Below are 25,395 nucleotides of genomic sequence, written 5' to 3'. Positions count from 1 at the left end.
GCGACAGTGCTAACCACTGCACCACTGTGCCGCCCGCTTCAGACTACAGCTTCTTTTTGTTTTTTCTTTTTTTTTTTTTGAAACTGTTGGTTTTGGTCTGTTAATAACAAACATTAAGACAGTAGACTGGAGTTTTAAAAATGTTAGTTGTAGTGAGCCAATATTGGTGATTTTACTACAGTTGCCAGGGCATGTAATGAATCCGTTTTTTTTTGTATCTTACTTATGCTCAGCACTGAATAATCAAAATTCATTTTCTGTACCCTCTGGCGCTCTCGTCCTCTCTTTAATCCCACATCTCTCTCTCTCTCTGCTACTCCCACCTCTCCACCCGTTCACACACGACCTCTCCATTTTCATCACTCCTTCTTTCTGTCAGTCACTCTCTCTGGTCTCTAAAGCTCTTTCTGTACCTCACCAACTGATCCGTGTTCCACTGGAAAGTGTCTCAGCATTATTTATCTCTTATCGTGGCCCTATTCTTACCTTTTGCTTCACAGTCTTGTTGTAATTGTCAACTGACAGCCAAATGGCTGAACTTGAGCGGAGCGTTGTTGACGTGCTGATACATAAAACATACGCGAGAGGGGGAGAAGGGAGAGGAAAGCATCCAGCAGCGTATACAAGGACTAGTGGGAAAAAGAGACAATCGAAGAGAAGGTGATTTACAGACAGATGGAAACAGAATGGCATAAAATGTGACTGAATCATGGAAAAACAAGCAGAGTCTATATGCAAATGTACTGTAACAAGAACATATATCTAACATCACTTCTGTAAAAATCATTTGTCTGGGAAATCTGTGTGTGCGTGTGTGTATGCCAGTAAACTGATACCATTTTACCACCTTCTTAGACCGGCAACACACAAGCTCGCAGTCACCTGGCAGCAAAATTATACTTGAAATCATTCTTTAAAAACTTAAACCCAATGAATAACAAAAACCCTGGCTTTTAATGTTGATACTTTCATTCAGCCGCATATAAATGAGTATTACTGAAACTGAAAAAAAGATAATTGGATGGCCGGATCTTTTAGCTACAACCACCAGCAATGACTTCAGGGGAGAAGAAAAGTAATCATAGTAGTATAGACATGCAAAATCAGGTCTAATCAAGTCCTTCAGTCACATTTTCATAGTTTCTGCATTTCATCCTCAGGTGCTCATATGGATGTGTAAGATAATTTTAAATCAGTCAGCCCAACACGCCCTCGAAACTAAACCAATAACACAGGTCATCTTCCAAAAGTGACCCAGATGTTTTCTCAACCGGTGCCTCTAACTACAGGAGGACAGGCTGGACAATGGTGTTACAAAAAGAGCTGTTATAAAAATGACTTGTTTACTTGAAATGCTTTCTTATCTGCCACTTCTCAGAAAAAGACTGTGGTGATGCTAAAAGAAACGAACATTACATGCTGGTATTACACAGGACATAAACAACAACGGGCTGCTGAGCCAAAGTCACCAATTTTGTTGTTGTTTTTATTTTTTTTTTAATTTTAAATTCTGTTTTCTAAGCCCCCTCTCAAATGGCTGATAAGACTCAAAGGGAGAGTGTAACAGCTAATAGAGCTGTTGTCTTTGTTCTTATCGTCTGCATTTAAAACACGCTGAAAACGTCCTGGTATATCATTCTTTCATCTGTACTCATGAAGCTTGCGATAAAAGAAACAGACTGCAGAGACTTGAACATTTCATCCACCTTTGTGTGTCAGTTTGCATTCTGAATAGCTCTAATGAAACATTTGCTTAGAGTGAGTGTTACTATAATTTCACATCTTTGTGTATGTTTATGTGAGAGAGCGTGAAGGACAAAAAAGACTGAGGAGACATCAGGATATGATAATGATTTTGCTAGTTATTATTATTATTCAAAACAAAAGGAATGAAATGAAACTACCCCTTCAAACTCCTGTCCTTCTCTCTGCTCACGATCCTTTGCCTTTTTTATTAAACGCCTGACATTTGCAACCAAATCTATATTAAACACTAAAGAGCCACTTCAGAACAACACTGAAGGCTGAAGTTAAAGACGAGATGCTCCTTCAAAGAAATACATTTAATAAAGAGACACTTGAAAAGGTCTGGTGTAACATTGTAATGTTAAGTCCAACTGAAATGTGTGCGGAGGTAAATTTGCTTTCGCAGGAAAAACATTATTGTCTCACGCCTTTTTTCTGCTGCTTAAGACTGATTGGTTTTCCTGAACAGACACTTGACTTGCTAATGTCTTACTTGATAGCTATCGACATTTGCGTTTAAGGAGCAACAGCTAAGAAAGAACTGGCCAGGCTCCAGTGTTCTGGACATCTTCTTGAACTCTTGATTGATGTGTAGTTGTTAAACGCCTGAAGCATGACAAGAAGGAAGCATATCAATAACCTCATTACGCTGGTTTGACTCCCCACTTTAACATTAGTATGTAATAATGCAGAATTGTACATAATACATTAGATGATTTTAGTCATTGTGGCCCTATCTGTCATTTTTAGCATTTCTGTTAATTTGATCACCAATGACATTACATCATCCTTTGTTTTTGGGAGTATGAAAAGCTGTCAGTTTACTCATTTGGATTGTGTGACAGTATACGCCCATTTTCCAGGAGTTTGCAGTCATCCATTAACCATCTCAGATGTATGGTATTCAGCCATGCAGGGGAAGGAAAAAAAACATTAACAGAATTTAATTGAATAGGAGCTCATAAAAGTACAGCAGATTGGAATTTATTACAGTCTAAGTCTTGGCACGAATTAAGAAAATTAATGAATTAGTATCTATGGCATCACATTCCCAGTAGACAGCAGTAGTACAATACCCTAATGGGACCAAACAACACACCTTGTGCAAGGATGTGGGAAATAATGACTATATTTAGGCTCTGCTTAGTGCTGGCTCAAAATACTTTTTGAATAATAATTTATCTGCAGCTACATTTCAATAATCCCACATCAAGTTGCAACATACCACTTGACAGCAGCTGATCTTTCAGAGCAACATACAGCAGATATGCTACATAACCCCGTCTGCAACGGATTTTCAATTAAAGAGCCCATTGTAGCTTTTTGCTTTGATCTGCTGGTTTTGAAATCAGTTGTTAAAAGTGATAACTGGCATCCAGTAGAACAACATAAACTCATCCAAGACAGAGGAGATGAGAAAGGCTGAATGCGTCTGACCGTGCTTACTTGTTTTTAAGGAGTTTCAGATGCAAGGCCTTGCCTTATGGTCTTATGGCCTTATGGTCTTATGGTCAAGCAAACCTGCAGAAACAGCTGCATATGATTATCCCACAACTCTTACTTCTCAGGCTTGGAAACACTGATATTCCAGGTTTCTTATTTTTCAGACATAAGCTAACAGGTAGACTTCAGCTGTTTGACCTGATTCAAATGTATGCAGTTTCTATAGTTACCCACGTTATAGGTGGTATTTATATTCAAATTAGTTTGAACTGTTGACTATGAATATCTTCTTCATTATAACCTGAAGAGGTCTGTTGCCATCTGTCAGCCATCATCGAGTTATTTATTTAGCGATGTTTGCGTTGTCTCAAGCTCACATATTTCCTAAGTCGTGTAAAGGACGTGGGAGCTACTGGCTATGAACATCAGTCCAAGTCAAAGCAAGGTCTCAGCCATACAGTAGCAAAGGCAGAAGGCAAAATGAGAAAGGTTAAACATGCAAAAATGAGCTAAGTTCATTAGGCTAGCTGAACATTTACAGTGTTAGACTTACTTCACACTATCACCTTGCCAGCTCACCTGCCACTTTTAAGACTTTTCTGCTTATACGTTAAGCCATCTGTGTGCTCCAACTTTTACAGTAAAGTAGCTTACTCGAATTCACACTCTGAATTGGCTTCTTTCCACTATCCCTTCCCAACATCATCACCTATTTGTCCTTCTCTCTTTTCAGTTTCCTGCTTTACTCTCTCTCTCCTCTATACCTCATGTCTTTCTCTTGCTGTCTCCCAGTTGCAAGCAGTCTTATAAATAACAACACCATGGTTGTTTGCCAGTTGTCACAGTCATAACATTGCCAAAAGCGTTCCACGTGCACTTATCTGTTTGTGTGCATCAACAGAACAAGGTAACCTTCAACTGAATTGGTTAGACATACACTGGATTTATAGAGCCACAGATCAGACGTGCTTGTTTTGACATACATCAGGAGAGGAGGAGTTTATCTCATCGTTAAAATGTTTAAGGGCCTCAGGGACTTTTATTCATTTTGGCAGAGAAGACATTTAATTCGATATAAAGTTTACAGCGGATGAAACAGACTGTTGACTTTCTAAGAGAGACAGGATCCTTCCTGTAGTAACAAAGAAGCCAGAGGTGACAAAAGAACTAAAATACTTTAAATCAACTCTGCGGAAGAACACAAATTATCTATATAATTGTCAACAACAAGCTGCTAAGTACTGAGAAGTTTAAAAAAAAAAAACAGTCTTGGACAAGTCAGACTAAAATGTAACTGTAACTTCATTACATGTAAAATATAACCAAAAGACTCAAAGCACATTAACAGAAGACTCATGCTCTTCTAAAATTGCTGCGCTGTTTGAATTTGAATCATTCAGATTATGGCTCAGTGTATCTCAAAGCTGTGTGCATTACAGTAAGAAAAGCTGCCTTGGAGAGGCAGACAAAACTATAATGTTGGTACAAAGTGTCAGATTATTATGCTTTAAAAATGAATCAATCTGCAATAAAATAATGCATGGATTTACTCTAAGTCTTCATCATCATACAAAAGCTGACTAAGAACTAATTTTATCGTCATCTCGATTTGCACTGGGAAAACTGACAGCTCTGTGTTTGCAAATGCCTACAACCTCCTGCCTGGTTGTGTGCAATTCTTGAACAGTGTGTGTACTGTATATCAGCGCAGAGAATCAGACAGATATGACCTGATTTATCTAAACCTCGTACCGTCTTGTGGTGTTTTATCTCCGTCTTTGTAATGACGCAAGACAAAGCAACATATTGTGCTTGATCAGACAATTTCTTGATTGAAATAAAGCTTTGATGTTTAGAAGTGTTTGGGCTCTTAACTCTCTTGCCACTTTCTAATGAGATTAATTAAGTAAGTAACAGACTATGAGGCGTTTTGACGGTAACTAAGCCTGCATTCACCAAAATCTCTCTCACACAAAAAAGACACACATTCATGCTCACATGCTTGCACAAGCAGAAACAAGCAAGGGGAAAGGTGGGAGGGGTTTGTAGATTTCAGTAATCTTTTAAAACGCAATATTTTCTTTCTGTTCACTTAACCCCATGCTGATAATTGCCACTGGGAGCTGGTAACTATTCATGTGCATGTGATACTGACTGCATACTAATTCTGCAGGTGCAAGGACAGCCCTACAATGAGAAAACAGAGAGAGGGGAGGGGAGAGGGAGAGGGGGAGAGGGTAAGCGAGAATGGGGAGTAATTCTGCTCCACACACTGTTGCTACAATGATTTCGCAAACTTTTCTCCTCAGGTTTTTCACTGTTTTACTAAATTAGAAACCCACAGAGTGAAAATGCACAAACAGCAGGTTACAGCGCCAAAGCTATGCTTCCCTGGCGTTCAGCCTTCCTGTGAGCATGCATGCGTGCATGTGCATCTTGTTGCCTGTCTGTATCAGCATATTAAACGTCAATGCATACTGAACACACAAACCTCATTTCATTCTGACAAACGTGAAGAAAATGTTAGAAACCCCTATTTTTCAAAACACTAAACATTACTATAACCCACTGCACAATTCTCTGTTGAGTATGTGGCATAGCTGCGTGTATTATTAAAACAGTAGATTAAAATGAAACGAAAAAACGATGTCTACTACAATGTTGATAATAATGGCAAAACAAGTTGAGAACTCATTCTGTGCCTGCACCGATCAGCCACAGCATTTAAAACACTGACAGGTGAGGTGAATAACATTAATAATCTGTTTATAATGCAGTGTCCTGCAGGGAAACCTTGGCTGGGTTCATGCAATCAAAACAGCTCAGGAATGTCTCAAGTACTACAACTACAGCCTGCAGACTCCCCAGACTCCAACCTGATCAAGAATCTGTGGGACACACGAAATTTAGCCTCCAGCCAAGGGAACGGACACAGGACCTCTGGGGGTATTTTGTGGTTACCAGCATCAGAATGTTGGATCCTTTGGGTCCTCTGGGTGAATTGAGGGTGGGGCCTCCCAGCTGGAGCTCTGCAATGTCTGCGTATTTGGTCTGCAGTGTTTAGGTGGGTGGTAAAACAGATGATTTAATTTTATTCACTACACCTATCAGGAGATTCAGTGTTGTGGCTGATCAATGTACGTACAGGACATTTGTGTTTTGGTTCTATTCTGCAGCCCGCTGAATGTGAAAATTAACACTGACTGTAAAGGTTAAAGTGCTGACTTTCAGCTGTACTCACTCGAAAAACTGTGTAAGACATTGTAGACCATTTTCATACATAACCCTGAGAGAAAATGGGGGCTACGAGTCCTACCCGGCTCACCCAAAGGGAATTTGAACAACCCAAAACACACTTAAAGCTAAAGGTCAGCACTATGAGTTGAGTTGTTTCATTTAAAATGCAGTTTGCTGGAGTACTGAGCCAAAACAACAAAAAAATTTGCCACTGTGATCACACTAAGCTAACCCAGTCCTAGTCATACAATACAAACAGAGTAAACAATCTGAGTGTTCAGTACAACTTACTGACCGCACACCTCATTCTCCTTCTGGATTGTAGAGTATTTAAAACATCCTTTGTGCATATTTTATTTTGCGTCTGCTCTCAGTATTTTTAGAAATGTCATAAGTATGACTTCATAAGCTCTCGCAAGATTATTTGGTTGGTCCAGTGATCAGGAGTGAGGAAACATTTTTTTTTAGCAGGAGGCCAACATATGTTACTGAAAGTCTGGGTAGTAGTTTTGGTTGATTGGCCACTGTCGTATACCGAGGGCTAATTTAATTCTTATTTCAAATCTCACGGGTCGGTGTTTTTCTCTGTGACAATTTTAGTTTGTTACCTCCTATGTCTGATACACTCAGATTAGACTGACATTATTTTACTCTATTTTCTCCTTATCCTGGTCAGGGTCACACACCAAAACCCTCAAAGCTGACAGCTGCAACAAATTATTCAAATGCAGTCTGTTGGAGCTGGCTAAATGACTAATTCAGTAATATTTTGTATTACATTTTAAAAATATGTGAAGTCTAATCCAAATACATGAAAAGGGAGATTTCATTTTTTCAAGTGCACAACTACAAACAAAAAGATACAGATAGCACTGAGTAGTCCTAACTTCACATGCCGATTATACAGCAAAGACATAAAAAAAAAAATAGTTTTTGTATTTTAATGTAGTGACAATAAGATAAGATAAAATACTCCTTTATTACTGCCACAGTGGAGAAATTTGCAATGTACACATTGCTGAAAACTAATTCTTAACAGGTCCTTCCTTTTGCCATCACTCTCTTTTACAATATAAGAATAAATATTACAAACTCAGCCTTGCCCACGACCAGAGTCCCCTGTGTTGAAACCATACAAAGTCATTAGGCTGCATTAGTAAGCTCTTAAAACCACACTGGTACAATGGTGAGCTTTAATTCAGTAAATGATTAAAAGCTGATATACTGTCTGAATACAACAGGAAAAAAGGTCTCTGATATACACTTGCACAGACTAAAACGCAAGCACAAAATGTAAAATCAAAGGCATAGATACACCAAAGACACAGACAGACAAATAGGCCTGCCCAAAGGAACAGACATTCCCAAATATGCGCACGCAGGTATTAAAGCAAACTGTGTATTGATTAGAAAATAAAATACAAATACGCATATTCTATTGCACGCTGACATGACGGGTGCAAACACCTTTAGCTGGAAGCTATGTTACATATTCATAAATGCAGTATTATATGGCTGCCTGACATCCCTCTCATGCCTCTAACCAGTTTCCTAAAAATAGAGGAGCTTTACTGTGCTCTGTGTGAAAGACAAAGCTTGACATCTTGAAATTTTGTCTGTAAGAGTGGGGAAATTTGTCTGTATTGACACTGACATTGCAAATTACTCTTAAACAAGCTCATTAGTTGGGAGCTTATGGTGCTCAGGTGTTTGAATAAGGGAAACTAAAGATTTCCTTGTGTGAAATGATCATCAATGGTGCAACTTTTGTTAACTTTCATACTGAATGCCAAGTTGTCACAGAAGCAGCTGGGTGATTTGCGCATGATGCATGACAGATGGCATATAAGCTATGTAAAAGACAGTTACATCACAGTAAATGCCTCAACTCATAGACTGCTTAAACAAATGTGAGATGCTTTTACATGTGATGAAGGTAGACAAGAGCAGGGAAACAGGAAGACACGGAAAATAAGAAACCAAATCTGTAGGAGAGAATGAAAAAACAACACATAACTAATGCCACCCCCCCTTGCAATCAGTCACAACAGCTCACTTTGATTGTCTCAATGTTGGACACGGTTTCTGTCCAAAACAGTCATTTTAAAACGTTTGGAAAAACATGTCCATAAAGATCCTCTTTCATCCAAGTCTGATATCTTCAACACTGTGTCTCTCAGGCAACATAACAAGCAAGCAAATGGAAGGAGACCAATTCACTTCCTCCAGCATCATTGTGAGGGACAAACTGACACGTAGAGAGGCTATTAAAAAGATGCGACTGCAATGTGGGAAAACAAAGCCAAATAAAAGATGAAAAATGACAGTGAAAGGACAGAAGAGAACTAAATAAAAAATGTTTAATGAAAGATCAAACAGAAAGAATGCCAAATTCAGATACAGAAACAGAGACATAATAGCTGTAGATTATAGGCCAATTTCACATCTGACCTCACCGACACCTTCAGTCTACCCCAGCCAATCACAGAAGAGGAAACCTGATGTGACCCCATGACCTCATAAAACAGGCACCAACTGGAAGAGTTATAATGATGACTTGAGAGAGAAAGTGCGCAAGTGTCTGCACATGAAGTAAGAGTATTATTTATTAATGTAGGTTGAGCTTGTAGCATGTGAGCACCAGGTTTATTGGCATTTCAGAACACAGAGTGAACAAAAGGGCTTGTGCAGTGTATGTGATGTCTTTCCACAAAAATAATATCAATCCTTCACATTTATTGTTGTTTTACAACTTTTGGCAGACAGACATTTTACAGCTAATTACTAAGGATTAAAAGAACAAAATCGACACTATTTCTTCATTTTTTTGCAACAACCCTTTCATTCTTTATCACTCTCTCTATATCTATCTATATATTTTATTTTATTATTTTATATTTATTTTTATATATTTTATTTTTTTTATTATTTTTTGCTTCTACTGCTGGGGGGCATGGTCCACCATTTCATCAAAATTCAAACACACGAAAGCGTGCACAGATAATTGGCTAAAATGTGTCATTTTTAGTTAACAGAACATTAACCTTAATAGATTAAATATAAGAACATAAACGTGAGCGTGACTGTAAAATGTGAAGCTACACTGATAGTTTTGCCTGGAAATGGTTGAATTTCCATCAACCTGATCATGGTGCATTTGTCTCATAGCAAAACTCAGAATTTCTAGTTCCCAGTCATACCATGCATGTTATTGTAGACTGACAAGAAAATTATCCTGGATATTTTGAATACAACTCGCTCTTATATTTATGAAATTTTTAACTGTTGGACCTTACAGCTGGTTGGTGGACTCATCTTCAGCAGCCATTGAGCTAAAGAGGTTAATACATTTTCAGCAGAGGGCATGATCAGTGCGCTACTGCTCCTCAAGGTTGATGCTAATGTAACATATTTGTTTAGAGTATAATTCAAGATTTTGTATGAGAATGAAAAACAGACTTATCAAATTTCATACATTTTTATCCCTGGAATCTCCTGACAACAAAGCACATCATTTGAATTGTAATTAAAAATGAATTATGCCAGTAAACATTGATCATGTTGTTCAGACTTAACGCCTTAACTTCAAACTAACGAACAATTCAAACGAACTATCTTCAAGAGGGCCAGAGTCAGTTTTTAAACCTTTGGAGTGAGGACATTTAGGCCGGTCTGTAATGTGTGGGTACATGTGAGCAGAGCATCTGATGTAAGAAAACAAGTAGTTATTGCCCTGCAGAGTGATTTTGTGTGCTTGTGAACCATATTAAGTGCTCTTTGGTTTAATCCGCGGGGGAAAAGTTAATCATAACAGATTTCTCTTCTTTGCATGTTAGCCCTTCTTCTCAAAACTCTAATTACACTTATAATGATGCCATTTATTCATTTGCCAGATGGAAAACAAATCATCAGTCTTAGTCGGGTGGAGCAACTGCCCGCTAAAATTTCAGATGCTTGGGTGTGTGAAATTGGCACTGATGTCTCTCTCCACAGAATTTTTAATGCAACAACTACGTTCCCACATTTAGACAGCGAGTATAAACTTTGTGTTTGTGTGTGGGTCAGTCTGATGGGGTATTTCATATCAGCCCCTGGGTTTATTGGTGTTTTATCAGCGATTGTTTTTCTTTCCTTTTAAGCTATTTCAAAACCTCTGCATTCAGTAAGTCCCATCGTAAAGACCAAAAACAACTAGTATTCATTTCGTATGAGAAAACACCATATATCCATGATGCTATCACAGAGAGCAGGAACAGGCTTCACACAGCTGCCACTAAGCTTCATCTTTCTTCCGTGTGCTACATGTTGCATCTAACGTAGTTGAAAGACAAATACATAAGTAGCTGCAAATAAAAATTAGATCCATTAAATCATATTAAAGGCATAATATGCAGGAATTTCATGTAAAAGCAATTCTACTGTTTTTACTGTGTTCAGGATGTTTCAGGGTGTCAAACTTTGGGCAGTAGTGTGTAGCCCCGTGTCAATACTACCGTCAGATCAGGATTCAGTGGCAAAAAAAACAACAAAAAAAAGCACCAAGCAGATTACACCTCTGTCTCCATGTCTCTCCTCTCCTCTGTCTGTGAGGGTGAGCTGCAGGTTTTGGTTGAACTACAAACACCCACGCACCTGGAGCGGAGAGGTAAACAGCGGCCAGGAGAGAGCCTGCACTTTGGCTGAATTCACACATAATCCAGCAATGTGGCACCTTCACGCAGGGCTGTACGGAGGTGTGGGCACGGTTATTTGTGCTTTAACATGTAACTGCTGTGAAACATTCAGAAAATAACAGTTCATTTCTCTGAGTCACTGCTTTGTACATGCCAACGCCTCTCCCTCTCTTCATTCACCGTCTAGCTCGCTCAGCCGCGGCTGCTCTCCGCATGGTTGAACCGGGGGAGGCTGGGCCAACTTTGAATGGACCGTTTTCAAACAGGAAACGCCAATAACGCCAATAACATTCCTTTAAAATTATGATAAAATCTAAATTTGGAAAATATTCATAATGTATCATAATGTATATCTCACCAGTAAGGTTGGTGAAAACCTTTCCTAAAATTCTTAAGGCTTTCATCATGTAAACACTATTTTTATACTACTTTTAATATCTCTTTATTAGTTTGCACCAGAAGTGGTGGAGTCAACTGCTCACACACTGGATTCCAATGGCGCGCGCACGCGCGCACACACACACACACACACACACACACACACACACACATATGCATGGGATTCACAGGAAAACAGCTCATACACATAGTACAGGGTAAACTTAGGAAGACAAGAGCCAGCACCTGTGAACACTGCATGTGATTTGCATACATGTGGAACTGCCATTCCCACACTTCCAACAGTAAACATATTTGCAATAGTATGTACAGCTAATGTATAAAAAGACAACAATCTAAAAAGATGTTTATATTTTGACCCCTGTGATCCACATCAGTCAGCAATGAAATGCAAATGATTGGAATACTTTGCACTGTGCATATGTTTGGATGTACCTGTACTCTTCCTGTGTGAACACGGGAATGACAGACGGCTGGAGGACCGTGATCTCTACCAGAGTTGCATTCTCCTTTGGAGGCTCACCATCATCAAAGGCCACCACCACCAGCTGTTAATCAAACGCACAAGTAGGTACATTCAGTAGATTCCCACTTGACTGCAAGATCTCCGTCTAGTGCTTCAACAATGCTCACCGTTTATGGCCGCTGACCGTGCAAAGATGCCAGTTAAAACCTTTTTACTGTCTTGTCGACAGTAGAGACAGCCGAATAAACTGATGCAGCTAATGCATGACAGGCCGATAATAAACCGAAATAAATGCCTCCATCTTTGTTGCCGGCATCCTAAAAGCACATTTATTTGCATGGGAAATGGAGAACAGGATGACTTTGCATCCCACTGGTGTGCTTATTTTTTTCTGCTTAGCCTTTATTCTTCATTTAATTGGGGGATAACTACTGTTAACTGGCCCCAAAGGAATCTTAATGAGGGACAAACTTAAATATCAAGATACTGAAATACATTTCCTGCCCCTTTCTCAGCCAGGAAATTGTTACTGCATTATGCTTAATTATATTCATATAATAATGCACACTTCAACCACATAGCCACTGAATACACAGATAACTTTAACTGCTGGTAACTTTGTCGGAATAGTTAGTTAACTGCTCTGCTCAGTAGCACAAATGTTTTTAAACTGCCCTGAGGATTTCTCACTCCGCATGCTGAAATCAGGTAGACCTCTATAAATGAGATTTTCTATGTGTCCTTGTAAAAATGACACCGTACTGTATGTTAGTCATCTCAGTCGTAATCAAAAAATTGTACACGGTGCTGGACCGATTCATTTTGTTTGAGTTATTGGGAGCAAACAAGGTAGAATTAGTCCCCTGAGTGACATCTTCAGAGGACGGTGAATCCTTGTTGTGTTAATTAAAGCCCAATGAAAAGATGAAATTAGCATGGCTCAAAGCCCCATTGATGGGTGCAGCTGGGAAAAGACAGTTTTGAAACTAATAAGCTACTGAGCTATACTTTGTACAGTGGCTAGGGATTTACAAATGTGCCCTGCACAAAGGCACCTTTATGTACACAAATGTTACAAGTAAGCAAGTACATTCTGAGTGATGTTCAAACACATTTTTAATGACTCAATTCATGTGATGTCATCCCACTCGTGCATCCACTAAACACTAAATCCAAAAGCTAAATCATTTCCATTAATGTCTCTATGTTTACAGTTTAAATAAATCAGCTTGACTGAATGGGACCTACATTAAGTGATGTTGCATACTATATATTCACTGTAATATACAGTAGAGTCGCTGCCACATATTTCTATTTACTACACTGAATAAATTAGTGACTGCTGGAGGTTAACATCTTTGAAGGCATCAAGGTAATTTTTTGTCCTTGTTCAAGACAGGATTGCACTATAAAAGCTGTATCTACAACTGATCAGTGTCACGTAAATGCGAGTGAGCCACAGGCACCCTGAATGCTGCGTACAGCAGAGCTTACCCTCCTCTCTATCAAGTTTAATCAAAGAGTAATTTTCCCCTCTTAGAATGATTAATTTCAATATACCAACAGTGCCATCCCCAGAGTCATGCCACAAGATATTAAAAAAGGTAAAGTAAAAGTAATCTGGCATAGCAGAATTTGATTTCTTTTTTTTTTTAATTGGCTCTCCAGGAAATCTTCTCACAACCCCTTAGAGTCCTCATTGTATCCACAAAGGCAACATAGTGTACATAACGGATTACTGATGACCTGTAACTTAAACCGTTTGTTGGGTTACTTACATTGAACTTGAGATTTGGCTCCTCGTTGAGGTTTACTCTGGTAACCACATTTCCTGTCTTTTCCTCGACGCCAAATATACTGGCTGAGTATGGATCGGCCTGCTGCTCCACTTTATAGCGCACTAGACCTGCTGGGGTACCCTATGAAGAGAACAAGTATACTCATGATGACTGATTGAGACAAATGCAGCATTAGGGTGAAATATCTGTTGCTTTCTTGGAATGCTACCAATGTAACAGACCTTTTTTTGCAAAGGAGCATCCAATTAAAAGCATACTGTCCTAATGACTGTGTAGTGAACATTACAGTATTTAACATCCAAAGCAATTAGTTTGCATCTAAATGTCAAGAGTGTGTCCCTATTCAAATACAGATGAGACAGTTAAGACACACACACACCACTGGGGAATAAATGAAGTCCAAGTTTAGGGAATCAAATGTTCAAATGTGGATAATGGGGCACCATCAGTTTGCAGGACTTGAATTTGACTTGAAATGTCAGGGAACACATAAAATTGCATAATGTTATACCATATCTGTCAGAGGACTACCCACTGTGGGTCCCCTCTGCACATGTCTTAGTTATAAACTCTTTTTGATTGTTGTGTTTTGATTAAGGCTCTCAATCCAACATACAGCAGTTGTTACCAGACCAGGGTCTCACGATTGCAAGACAGTTGCAATGAAGTCACATCGCCATTAAATAGAGGCATCCAAGGTCAAATGGCAAAACCGCAAACCAAACACAGACTCGGTGTCGGCATGACTTTTCAAAATCTCTAGAAACAGCATTCAACACAAAGTGCAAAAACAATGTAAACATTTATTAAAATGATACACAAGGTGAACAGCAATTATTGTTCTATTTTATTGTAATTTCTTCTGAAAGCAGTAAGATGTTGCATAAGCACTGCAGTACTTCAGAGATGTCTGCTCCAATGTAAGCTTTCATCAAGTAACAGCTCAGAGTGAGTCAGCAAGACTTCACTGTGCAAATTCTTATCAAGGTCTCTATGTGAGAGCTAAATTTTTAAAGTCTAAAGGGTATAAATGACATTGTCACTCAAAAATTATTAATACAGGCCCATATCAAGCAGTTAAGATGCTATTTAGCAATTTGTTTGAGCACAGGGAGCCTTTAAAGCATACAGCCTGGTCATGTTACTTTTTGACCCAAGAGTGTCTACCTAGAAGCTTAAACCTCAAGTCTGAATCAATCTTGCTGATGTAGGAAAATGACACATAAGCAAAAAGAATATGCTGCTTTTAAAGAGGCTTACAAAGCAACATCGTTTGCGTAGGAGATGACAGAGTGAAAAATAAGATCATGGCTTCTTGAACAGTGATAAAAAGTAAAGATACTTTTGTTTTTCTGGTCTTCTTCATAAATATTTATTCGGTGATTTACCATACAGTAAAACTGCAAATTTACCAGTTGGTTGTGCCCCGTTTCCGATGAAGATGAGAGCCATTTTTCACACAGCCGCAGCATTTCAGATATGCATCTAAACAAAAGGCTGTGTGACTCAGCAAATCCACACAAGCTAAACTCACACTGCACTTCAATCCCAGTATGAGCATTTTACGATGTTTAAAACCTCAGGGTAACAGCACCAGACTATGTGATGGCTCACCATGGAACTCTAAAGTGAGCTAACCTTCATTTTATAAAAAGCAAAATAAACCAGCCTATATTACAAAGATGTTTAGAGTTAAAAACCTAAAGGTATCACTAAATGCGACACTGGGGTAAAAAAAAAAATAAATAAAAAAGTAAATAAATAAATAAAGGGCTCCACTGGAGAACAAAGTGCAAACATATTCAAGACACACACACACACACAGACTGGAGACAATTATCATTATCCTGCATCATTCCCATAATCAATTTGGGGGAAAAAAACCTGTTTGATTGAATAGCAGCAGCTGGAAATGCTCACCGCAGGGTCAGAGTCATTGGCCGTAACTGTGGTTACGATGGTTCCCTTGACAGCATTAGGGGCAACCATGCCTCGGTACACTGACTGGCTGAATACCGGAGTAAAGTCATTCATGTCCTACAGAGAGATAAACACACACAAACACAGCAGTGCAGCATTAGAATTGTAAGCATACCATATATTTAAATGTTTTTATTTTCAAGCAAGACTCTTGAATGACTTTGTAGGCTTTTGGCTTTGATTTGGAAAGAAAACATAAATTTAAATTTATGTGTGAGTAGATAAATGCAGTGGTGATTGGAATAAATGGGATGATCACAGGACTGAAAATCTGTGGGTCTTTAAAAAAGAAGAAACTCTTTGCTGAATGCTTGATATCCAACTTGTTTCAGAGATGCTTCAGTGACACAATAAGTAAACAAGAATATTGTGAAAAGAACAGCGATGGGCAGCTAAATTGCTATAATTATGACATTAAGTGTTGGATCAGAGCGTCCCAGTGAGAGATGAATGTACCATAGCTTTTCAGCAAATAGGGCAAATGTGTTAATGCATGCAAAAACACCAGATATCAGTATACCCAGCAGCATCAGGGCCAGGGAAATACAAAGCAGATGAAGGTGATATCTTCCTTGAACTACAAATATCACTCTGTAGTTGGCTGAGGTCTGCCAAGAGAATACAAGAAGCTTACCAGCTGACAACAGTGACAACATTAAACCGGGTCCAAAACTGACACGGTGACATAACTACATAAAAATTTCAACATTTATCACCAATTTGCTCATCACTGCTTAATAGGGAAAGTTGGTTTTCCCATCCCGGAGTGAAAACACTGTGCAACTCAGCTGCTGCTTGCTCATCAGTCATCACAGTCAACGCTGACAAGCCAAGGAGTAGTTTGCTTGTTAGTAAAAACTGCGTAAACAAAAAACTTTTGACTTGATCCAACAACAAAAACAGTGACTTTGTGCCAAGCAGCACTTTGGTTTAGCTGTAATATTGGAAGAAGAGGACATACAAAAGAGGGTTAATCATTTTCTATTCTATGGTCACTTTTCCACAGCGGGTCAAGACTCAAATCCTGCAACTCCTGTTCCTAAAGTGTTCAGCATGACATTTCCATGACAGGATTCTCAAACTGGAAAGACAGACAATAACCTCATTCATCTTTATGCTTAGTCAAACCAACTCATAAACACACACTTACCATGATTCTGACGGTAACAGAGGCTAGTCCAGGAGGCATAGTTCCCTCTGCGTCCACGGCCTCCACAGTGAACGTGTATGTGGGATCGGAGTCGGTCAGAGCCTCATAGTCCAGAACTTTGCGAACTGACAGCTTTCCGGTAACCGGGTCGATGTGGAATAGCTGAGCGATGTGCGGGTCCGAGCCCTCAGTTCTGATTCGATACGTGAGGTTGGAACCGAGGTCAGCGTCTACTGCCTGCAGAAGAAGAGAAAGTTAGAGGATGGGAGAGAAAGTAATACAATTGCTTTGTGAATTTAATTTTTTATATTTGCCAGAAGGATATGTATCTCCACACACTGAGGCAAGTAGCAGACTGAAGTATTTTCATTAGGACTGTGTTGAGCTGGTATGTCTGAAACACCTGTGGTGGTAAAATTTATTGTCCAGCTGGTGGTCCGCATTTAATTTCTCCTTTTCTAACTATTTTACTTTGTAGCTGTTTTTTCTTTTTTTCACATGAAGGTAAATAATTGTATGTATGACTATGATGATGAGTCTCATTGACTGGATTCAGTAACCAAACTCATGACTTGCAGAACTTTTATTAAACTGTATTCAAGGGCTCTGCAGACAACTTCATTCAAACAGGTTGAAAGTGCAGTAATATTTTTGTACTTGTTGGCTCAGAGGACTACAAAAGTCAAAAGTATCCAGACACGCCTCTTTATGGGGCTGTTTTTCAGAGGTTGGGCCCAGCCCCTTACTTCCAGTGAAGGGAAATCTTAATGCTTTTGTTAAAGGCCCTTTTCTATTCCAGCATGACTGTGTCCCAGTGCACAAAGCAAAGTCCATAAAGACATGGTTGGATGAGTTTGGTGTGGAAGAACTTGACTGGCCCACACAGAGTCCTGACCTCAACCCCATCCAACACCGTTGGGATGAACAGAGATTTCAAGCCAGGCCTTTTCGTCCAATATCAGTGCCTGACCTGGCTGAACCATTATGTGGTTGAACCAGTGCATGGCTCAACAAGAATGACAACTGAAAGGGCAGAAAGAGGCAAAGAGGCAAAGATACCACTAGGCAACAGTTAAATAACAATATATCACCAGCCAATATATCAGCCATCGGTAAAAGGAAATCAGTTTTGTGGAGGAAAATGGTTACAACTTATTTTATCTTTCCGTCATGTAACACTGTTTCAGTTACCATGTCAAATGTAAATAATACACTTGGTGTCTGTATTATCAATTAATTAAAATTAATTACAAACCATCCATGAAGGGGAAGAGAAACATAATTCTTTAAAAAAAAATATGAACAACATTCGCACTGAGTGGGACATTTTTTTAAACTAATTTGCGATTTTTGTACACGGTTAGTTTTTTGTTTCTTACTGACTGATACAATATGACTGATAGAAACTGAATCAACATAAACCTGGATGATAATATGTTCAGGCCCTAGAGTTGAGTATGTTCTTGGTTGCAATGACTAATGTGCATTCTAAAACCTCACACATATTATAGATAAATATAGATATTCAGTTAGGCATTTTTCCAGGAAGCTTCTACCGAACAGTATAACACAGCATTAGCTGCAAATGGCGTATTCGATCGACCCACTTGCTCACCTTTACTTGTAATATGACCGTATCCTTGGGGCTGTTCTCTGGTAGGCTGACGTTGTAAGTTTGTTGGGTGAAGATCGGGCTGTTGTCGTCTACATCCAGAACAGTCACATAAAGTGTTAATCTGGATCTCCGAGGGTCCACCGCACCATCCGAGGCTTCAACAATCAGAAAGTAGTGGCCCTTCACCTTTAAGACGACAAAGGATCACAGTTAAACTGCTTAGCTCTGTATGATTCTGCACTGCAGCCAAACCATAATATCTGAAGATATCAGTCACTTCCTCTGACCTCTCTGTCCAGTGGCACCGCAGTCCTGATCGCTCCTGTGGTATTGATGGAAAACAGCTTCTGGTGGTTGACGAGTCGATAATGGACCTGACCGCTTGCCCCCAAATCTGGGTCTGTAGCCTAAACACACACACACAGAAATGACACACACACGCAATCAATTAGAAAAGACAGCTAAACGTTTAATTCATCCATTTCAAATGCATACAATTCATACAATTCATCAGGCTGCTCCTGAGGCAAATCATTTGGTCAGTGAAAAACGTATTTAATGAATTCTCTCAAATCAAGCTAAATTCATACGTGAATGAAATGTGAGATATAGAAGTGGTAAAACTCTTTCAATCTGAGCATCTACAACTTTTCTCCTTGAAAAGAGAAACCTATTTGTAATACACATTACATAAATGAATTTGCATGACATAAAAGAGGGAGAGAGACTGGGAGATTATCAATGTCATTTCCTGCCTTAGAGTTTCACTCTGAGTGCATTTGTCAAATTGGTTTGCATCCATTATACATGTTAATTAGCACTGATCCACTGACCTTGCACAGTACTTCTCACATACCATTTTATACACTGCCTTATTTAAACAAAAATTCAAACTCTGCGGGTTTTAACTTTGACACATCAAGGCGACAGAGACAGACATTGGTGATCTGCTCTCACATTTCTCCTGGTTTTAGCTCTTGTTCTTTCTTTCCCTTTTTAGCGCAACTTGTCCGCAGGACTTAGACTTTCTTTCCAACAGTAGCAACTTTTCCAGAGGTAATGAGCCAATGGTTTGGTGTCTTCTTTCCTTTGTTGCTCTCTCATTTGACTACCTTTTCGTATTCATGGCGTACAATCAAACTGAATCTGTCTCAACATCATCTCTTTCAACTAATAAAGTAAGGTGTTGAGAAGGTGAAAATTTGTTTTCTTGGAGTGTTTCTTTCACCCTCTCTGGTTGTTCATCCTGTCCAATCAGAATTCTGACATCATTAAAACAGATGAGATCAGAACAGAGGAAGTATTAACATGTGTGTGTGTGCATGTGTGTGTGGGCAAATGCTTCTAGATGTTGCTTTTTGACTCTAAACATTCCAAACAGAAAAAAATAATTCGAGGGCTGCTGGCAAGGTTTACAAACAATTCCTTCATCTGTTAATGTTTTTGCCAGGTGTCCTTCCTACATTTGGCAGCTGCAACTGTGTTGCTTGTATTTTGGGTTACATGTTGAAGTATATAATAATTGTCATATAATTGTCTTGCTCCTCGTTTATAAAATATACCGCAGTAGACGTGTCCTTGTTCGTGACTGGTAAAAAGCTATAAACTGTCCATTTTATGTAAAGGCTCTCGAGTAAATTGGGAAAACCTGGATCCAATTATCAAGTGGACAACTACCTTTGTGTTATATTGAAACATGCTTAAGGCAACTGAGATTGGTGGGGTTAGCGATGTGTTGCGGGGCTCAAAACGAAAAGATATCCTGAGAATGTTGAATTTGCTTGATATGTTCAAAACATGGACGGCCATATGTTTTCGAATAATCCTTATGGCATTTGCATACATTATGCTTCAGTATTAATTCTGTCAGTCTTTGACAAAAAATATTACCATGCCATTGAGGTGACATTTAAGAAAATGTAGTCATCATGTACTTGGTCCTTTTGCACTGGGCCAAAGTGGTGGACTGACTACCTGACACGCACTGCTTTAAAGCCCTACCACCAGTGTGGCTAAAAACAAACCACTGAAGAAAACAAAAAAGAAAATAAGACAATAAAGATAAAAACCTGAGCTGTCATCCAATCAAATGATCATGTCCCATGTAGAAGATCTCCTCAGGTGAGGCCATGTGGCCTCACAGTGGAAGTTTTACTTAATGTAAACACATCACATGTAGGGAGGAAAAACAACCACACACACAAAACAAAAAGATACCTGGGTTTCCATGACATCCCACTCAAAAAGAAGACTGAGTACAGTGTGCAGAGAGGGGAGAGGTCGTGCACATTAAACCCAGAGGGAAAAACATTATCAGCAGAAAAGCTATAGTGAGTGGAGTCAGCTGAATTTCAACTGCAAACTTGATCTGAATGTATAAAAACTCCGAATACTAAAAGTCTTAACACTGGAGATGATGGAGATACAACGTTGCCTGTAGAAAACTGAAACTAATGCATTATGCTAAACATGCAAGTTTATTCTTGAGATTCCTTCAATAGCTCCATAAAAAACAAGTAGACCTTTGAATTTTTATTTCAGTGTCAAGCTAATTACTAACTAATTTTCACACTCTTTGTCAAAACTGTAAGTTTAATATGTTTATTTAACCCCATTACTTAGCTCATATCTATATTTCATTTTATTTGCCATACTGTCACTTCTTGTTGTTGCAGTGACCCATTTTTCATGTTTCCGCCAATTTTGGATCGTCACAGATTAATTTTAACTCTGACAGCAAGTAATAGTAATCAAAATTAGTCCTAAATTGGTCATGTGAGGATTAAAACATTATGCATCGAAAATATAACACATATAAATTAAATATAGGTTTAATTACATTGAAAGTCTTTGGACGATGTGGGACATCCAAATTTGTTTGGTTCTGCTGTATCAGTGCCAAGTCGGTTAAAATGAAGTTTCACAGTCATAATTACAATGTGAATGATGATATGAAAGCTATTTTAGTTGGAAACTAATTATGATACTTCTGATATGACATGAATGTGGCATTAACTTCACTAATTAAAATGTCAAAATATCAACAATGACCCATCCTGGCAACCAAATTCAAGGAAGTTACTGGACAGTGCCAAGAAATAGTCTGGCACATCACCTCTTGTTAAAGGGGCAACTGTCGTTCCTACACTGCAGCTTTTGTACAGATTCAACAAACAAGATGTAAAGTGTCAATCAGTAAGCTTTGAAGGTGCTAGTAGGCAAATTCTACTACCTTTGGACAGAGTCAGACTAGCTGTTTCCGGTCTTTATGCTAAATTAAGCCATGCAGCAGCTGGCTGAAGCCTTGCATTTAACAGATAACAGGAAGCACATTTCTCAAAATCCCAAACTATTCCTTTAAGTGACAAATTTTGAAGCTGTTAGCAGCAGTAAATATGCAGCATACTATGTAAGTCCCTTGACTGTTTTTACTTGTTCTTCCACATACATTTCAGAAGGAGAAAAATCTTCATAAAAGAAAACACCCCAAAATATAATAATAATAACAATAACAATAATACATTGTATTTATGTAGCACTTTTCATGGTACTCAAAGAGTATAAAAGGGAAACAGAAAATGACACTAAAATGTGCACAATCTCAAGACGTTTTATGGAAGCTGAGTTGAGAAAATTACCTGTGATCTGACATAACTGAACTGATTGAGAACACTGAAGACAGCAATTTGCTCCCGCCCACACAGTATATGAAGAATTATGAAAAGGGGGAACATTAATGTCCATTAAACCTTCCTTGAAGCTGCCTACAGTTAAGTTGTCATTGCACTGCAATTTGACACAGGATGGACTACTTTAGATGGTAGGCTGGATTAGTCATCCTGAAGTCAGACGTGATGTCTTCAGTTCACGGAGTCAGAAAGTCTGTGAGTGTGTGCGACTTTTTCTTTCGGCGAGTATGTGCGACTTTTTCTCGGCCTCTTTCCTCTTCTCTGCGGTGTCTTATCCCTCCCTCACTGTCTTTCTCACAGTTCTCTCAGCATAATAACATTGCTAGACAGTTAAAAGCCAGACACACAATAGGATTAATGTCTCAACTGCGTTACTTCTGCTGCCTTTCAACACACGCAGACAAAAAAAAAGGCCTGAAATATACCGTATCTCTACAATCATTAGCTCTGCCGCTCCTGTTCAGGTGCTCATACCTCTTTTCTTCCAATTTCCTCTCCTTTTTTTTCCTTTTCTCTTTTCATCACTGTTTCACTGCCACCTCTAATTTCATTCCCAGATACAGCAAGAGAAGTACCTGCAACTGAAACTAAATTAATGAGATTTTTTTTTCCATCCATCTCTGAGCACTTTTCTTTTGCTGCAGCAAGAAACTATACAGTCAGGTATTAGAACAGCGCAGGAGGGCGACACATGGAGACAAGCTATCACTCAGGCAGTTTTACTCCTATTGTGTGTGTGTGTGTGTGTGTGTGTGTGTGTGTGTGTGTGTGTGTGTGATTGCTTCTGTATTTGGGCATCTGTTACTCCCTATTTTAAACTCTGTTTCACATCAAATTTTGTGCTCCACCTGAACGTCATTTCAACGGTTTGTTTTACCTATTTTTCTGCAGGACAAACACGTACGAACACATTCGAATGACAAATAAACCATACATTTATTACTTTTATTTATGTTCACTAAAGACAGACAAAGATAAAAAGTAAGTAAGAGAGAAAGTAAAAGATTATGAAAAAAAATTATTTTCTTGTAAACTCATGGATCATTTTATATACCAGTAATTGTGTGAAAAAAATTAAAACAAAACAAAAAAACAATTTAAAAAAAAAATGGTACCATTATAGTCAAACATATATGATTGTTGACGAAAGATGGCAACAAGACTTCATTTAAGTTGTCAGTTGTTGAGTGATACTCCAAATGCTCATATGTTAAAGATCAAAAAAGATACCATGTGTTCCACATTTCTTTTTCCTGTTTCCTTTTTTAGATCAACATTGTCTTACTGGGCATTAATGTTGGCTTTCTCCGACGTGCTAAATCAGAATAGGATTGTTTTGGTTGCTTCTTTTGAAATGCTGTTGTGGTAAATTCAAACATGGTTCAAGGGACTATTGATAAAAGAAGAGATCAATATTGTTCCTGAAGGTTTTTCCCCTTCAATCATCATTCTCTCAATGAATAAATTTCAAAAATTGAAAACGAAAACAAAATCTACCACTAGTCTTTGCTGAGGAATTTTTGTGAAGCGTATGGCAGTTGACAGTACAGTAAAGTGTAGATGACCACGCTACAGGGACAAGCAATCATGCCATGAACAACAAGCAGTCTGCAATTTTTCCATTCCAGCTGACAACTGAAGCAGACCTGGAGGTAGAACGGCTGCAGTAACTGTTAACAGATGAAGAAGTACTTTAAGAGGCAGCTGGCTGGAGAAGAAATGTCTCATTTTGGAGCCAAATTGCAGCTCCATTGAAGCAGCTTCGCCCACTGATATTCCAGGACTGATATTATTGATGCTGCACAAAAAATTACAGTAGAATTACAGCAGTAGAATCACCAGTTTTTTGCTTCTATATTGTCTGCCATGATTTAATGCAAATTTAATATGCACTGACTCCAGGTTCCACATTGGTGTTTAAATGCAACCTCCAATTACAGGTCACAACCAGTAAAAACTGGCGTCACATAAGTGACATCACATCTTAATACAAGCCATAAGCAGAAAAGAGTTAATATATGGGGAGAAAAAAGATAATATTAAAAAAGGAAAATATTTATACAAGGCCAGCTTTGGGGGTCATTCTTCTTCCTGAACCTTTCCTCTTTCCACTGCAATTTGTGCCCTTTAAAACAGAAACCACATCTTAAACTCCTGAAAGTTAATGCAAGAATGCGACCGTACTCCCTTAGCAGTCGCCCTGCTTCTTCTCTCTCTCTCTCAACCCCTTTTACCTCTCCCCAGTGTCCTTCTCCCATTTCTCTTTGCCATCCATGCATGTCTCACACCCAATCTCTCTACCTTACCAGCATCAGCAAAGCAAGGTCACGTCCATTCATTCTCCTGGAAATCTGTTTAATACCTACAGGTATGGACCCTGGTTTGGAATGAGGCCCAGAGTCGTGCCTTGCACAGCCCGCTGAGGGATCACACCGTCTGTTTTGGTCTGGAAAATATCCAAGGGTCCTTGAAAGGTAGGTAAGTTCAGGACTGGAATGCTTTCAAGCGCCCTCTCTGAAGATTAGGGTGGGTTTTTAGATGACGAATTTGGAACAAGCCCAAAGGTCTGAGCGAGACTTAAAATTTTGAATGCTTGTAATGAAATGTCCTCTTTGAGCATAAGCTTGGGTTTACGAGTTTGAAACGGTGCCCAATTGGCCAGATATGAAAAGGTATCGAAGTTTTAAGTTTGGAACCTGTTAAAAGTGGGACTTGCAGAATCCTAGACATGGGTGTGAAAGGTCCATGTATTTATGCCCACAGTAGTCCTAGTGTTCAACCAAAGACGCATGATTAACATTTAGAACCTGGCAAAGTGTCAAACTGATCAAAGACCCCTTGACACGGGCATACAAAGGCTATAAATTAAGCTTGGAGCAAATCCAAGCAAGCGTGCAACCAAGGCAGCATCTTTAAAGATCAGGGCCTTTCCAAGTGTCAGATTTACCCATGACCCCTGCCTGGGGAATACATGAGTCAGTTATTAAGTCTTTGGAGTCCAGGAGTCTTTGTACTAAGTGGAGAGGGTGCTGATGCAAGTGCAAATGCATCCCACTCAACTGAGAGGAGATCATGCTACTTACACATGTGCTCACTTCTTATTTCTTTTTATGGTTAAATTCAAATTTGTCCTCTCATATTTAGTGCTATTTCCACAGACAATAGGACTAATCAGTGGAATTGCAGTATACGTGAATT

The 25,395-nt window shown here is 38.9% G+C and overlaps 1 protein-coding gene across 8 annotated transcripts in view; it reads right to left on the bottom strand.

Moving 5' to 3' along the window:
• Nucleotides 1-25,395, bottom strand: part of LOC124052847 (protocadherin-15-like) — a 159,333-nt gene that overhangs the window by 42,990 nt on the left and 90,948 nt on the right. For all 8 annotated transcript variants that reach the window (XR_006842064.1, XR_006842065.1, XM_046377567.1 and 5 more), the window contains 6 exons: nt 18,796-18,915; nt 18,509-18,694; nt 16,894-17,130; nt 15,684-15,800; nt 13,743-13,883; nt 11,934-12,046 (listed from right to left, as the gene is read on the bottom strand). Coding sequence is in view for 6 of the 8 variants with exons in the window: in XM_046377567.1 (XP_046233523.1) it covers nt 11,934-12,046; nt 13,743-13,883; nt 15,684-15,800; nt 16,894-17,130; nt 18,509-18,694; nt 18,796-18,915 (914 nt within the window). In the remaining 2 variants the exon portion in view is untranslated. The remainder of the gene's footprint in view (nt 1-11,933; nt 12,047-13,742; nt 13,884-15,683; nt 15,801-16,893; nt 17,131-18,508; nt 18,695-18,795; nt 18,916-25,395) is intronic.

The sequence above is a fragment of the Scatophagus argus genome, chromosome 21, assembly GCF_020382885.2.
Source record: "Scatophagus argus isolate fScaArg1 chromosome 21, fScaArg1.pri, whole genome shotgun sequence".
NCBI classification, from domain to species: Eukaryota; Metazoa; Chordata; class Actinopteri; family Scatophagidae; genus Scatophagus; species Scatophagus argus.
The sequence above is the reverse complement of the archived record's forward strand: the minus strand, read 5'-3'. Positions and strand labels throughout refer to the sequence as shown.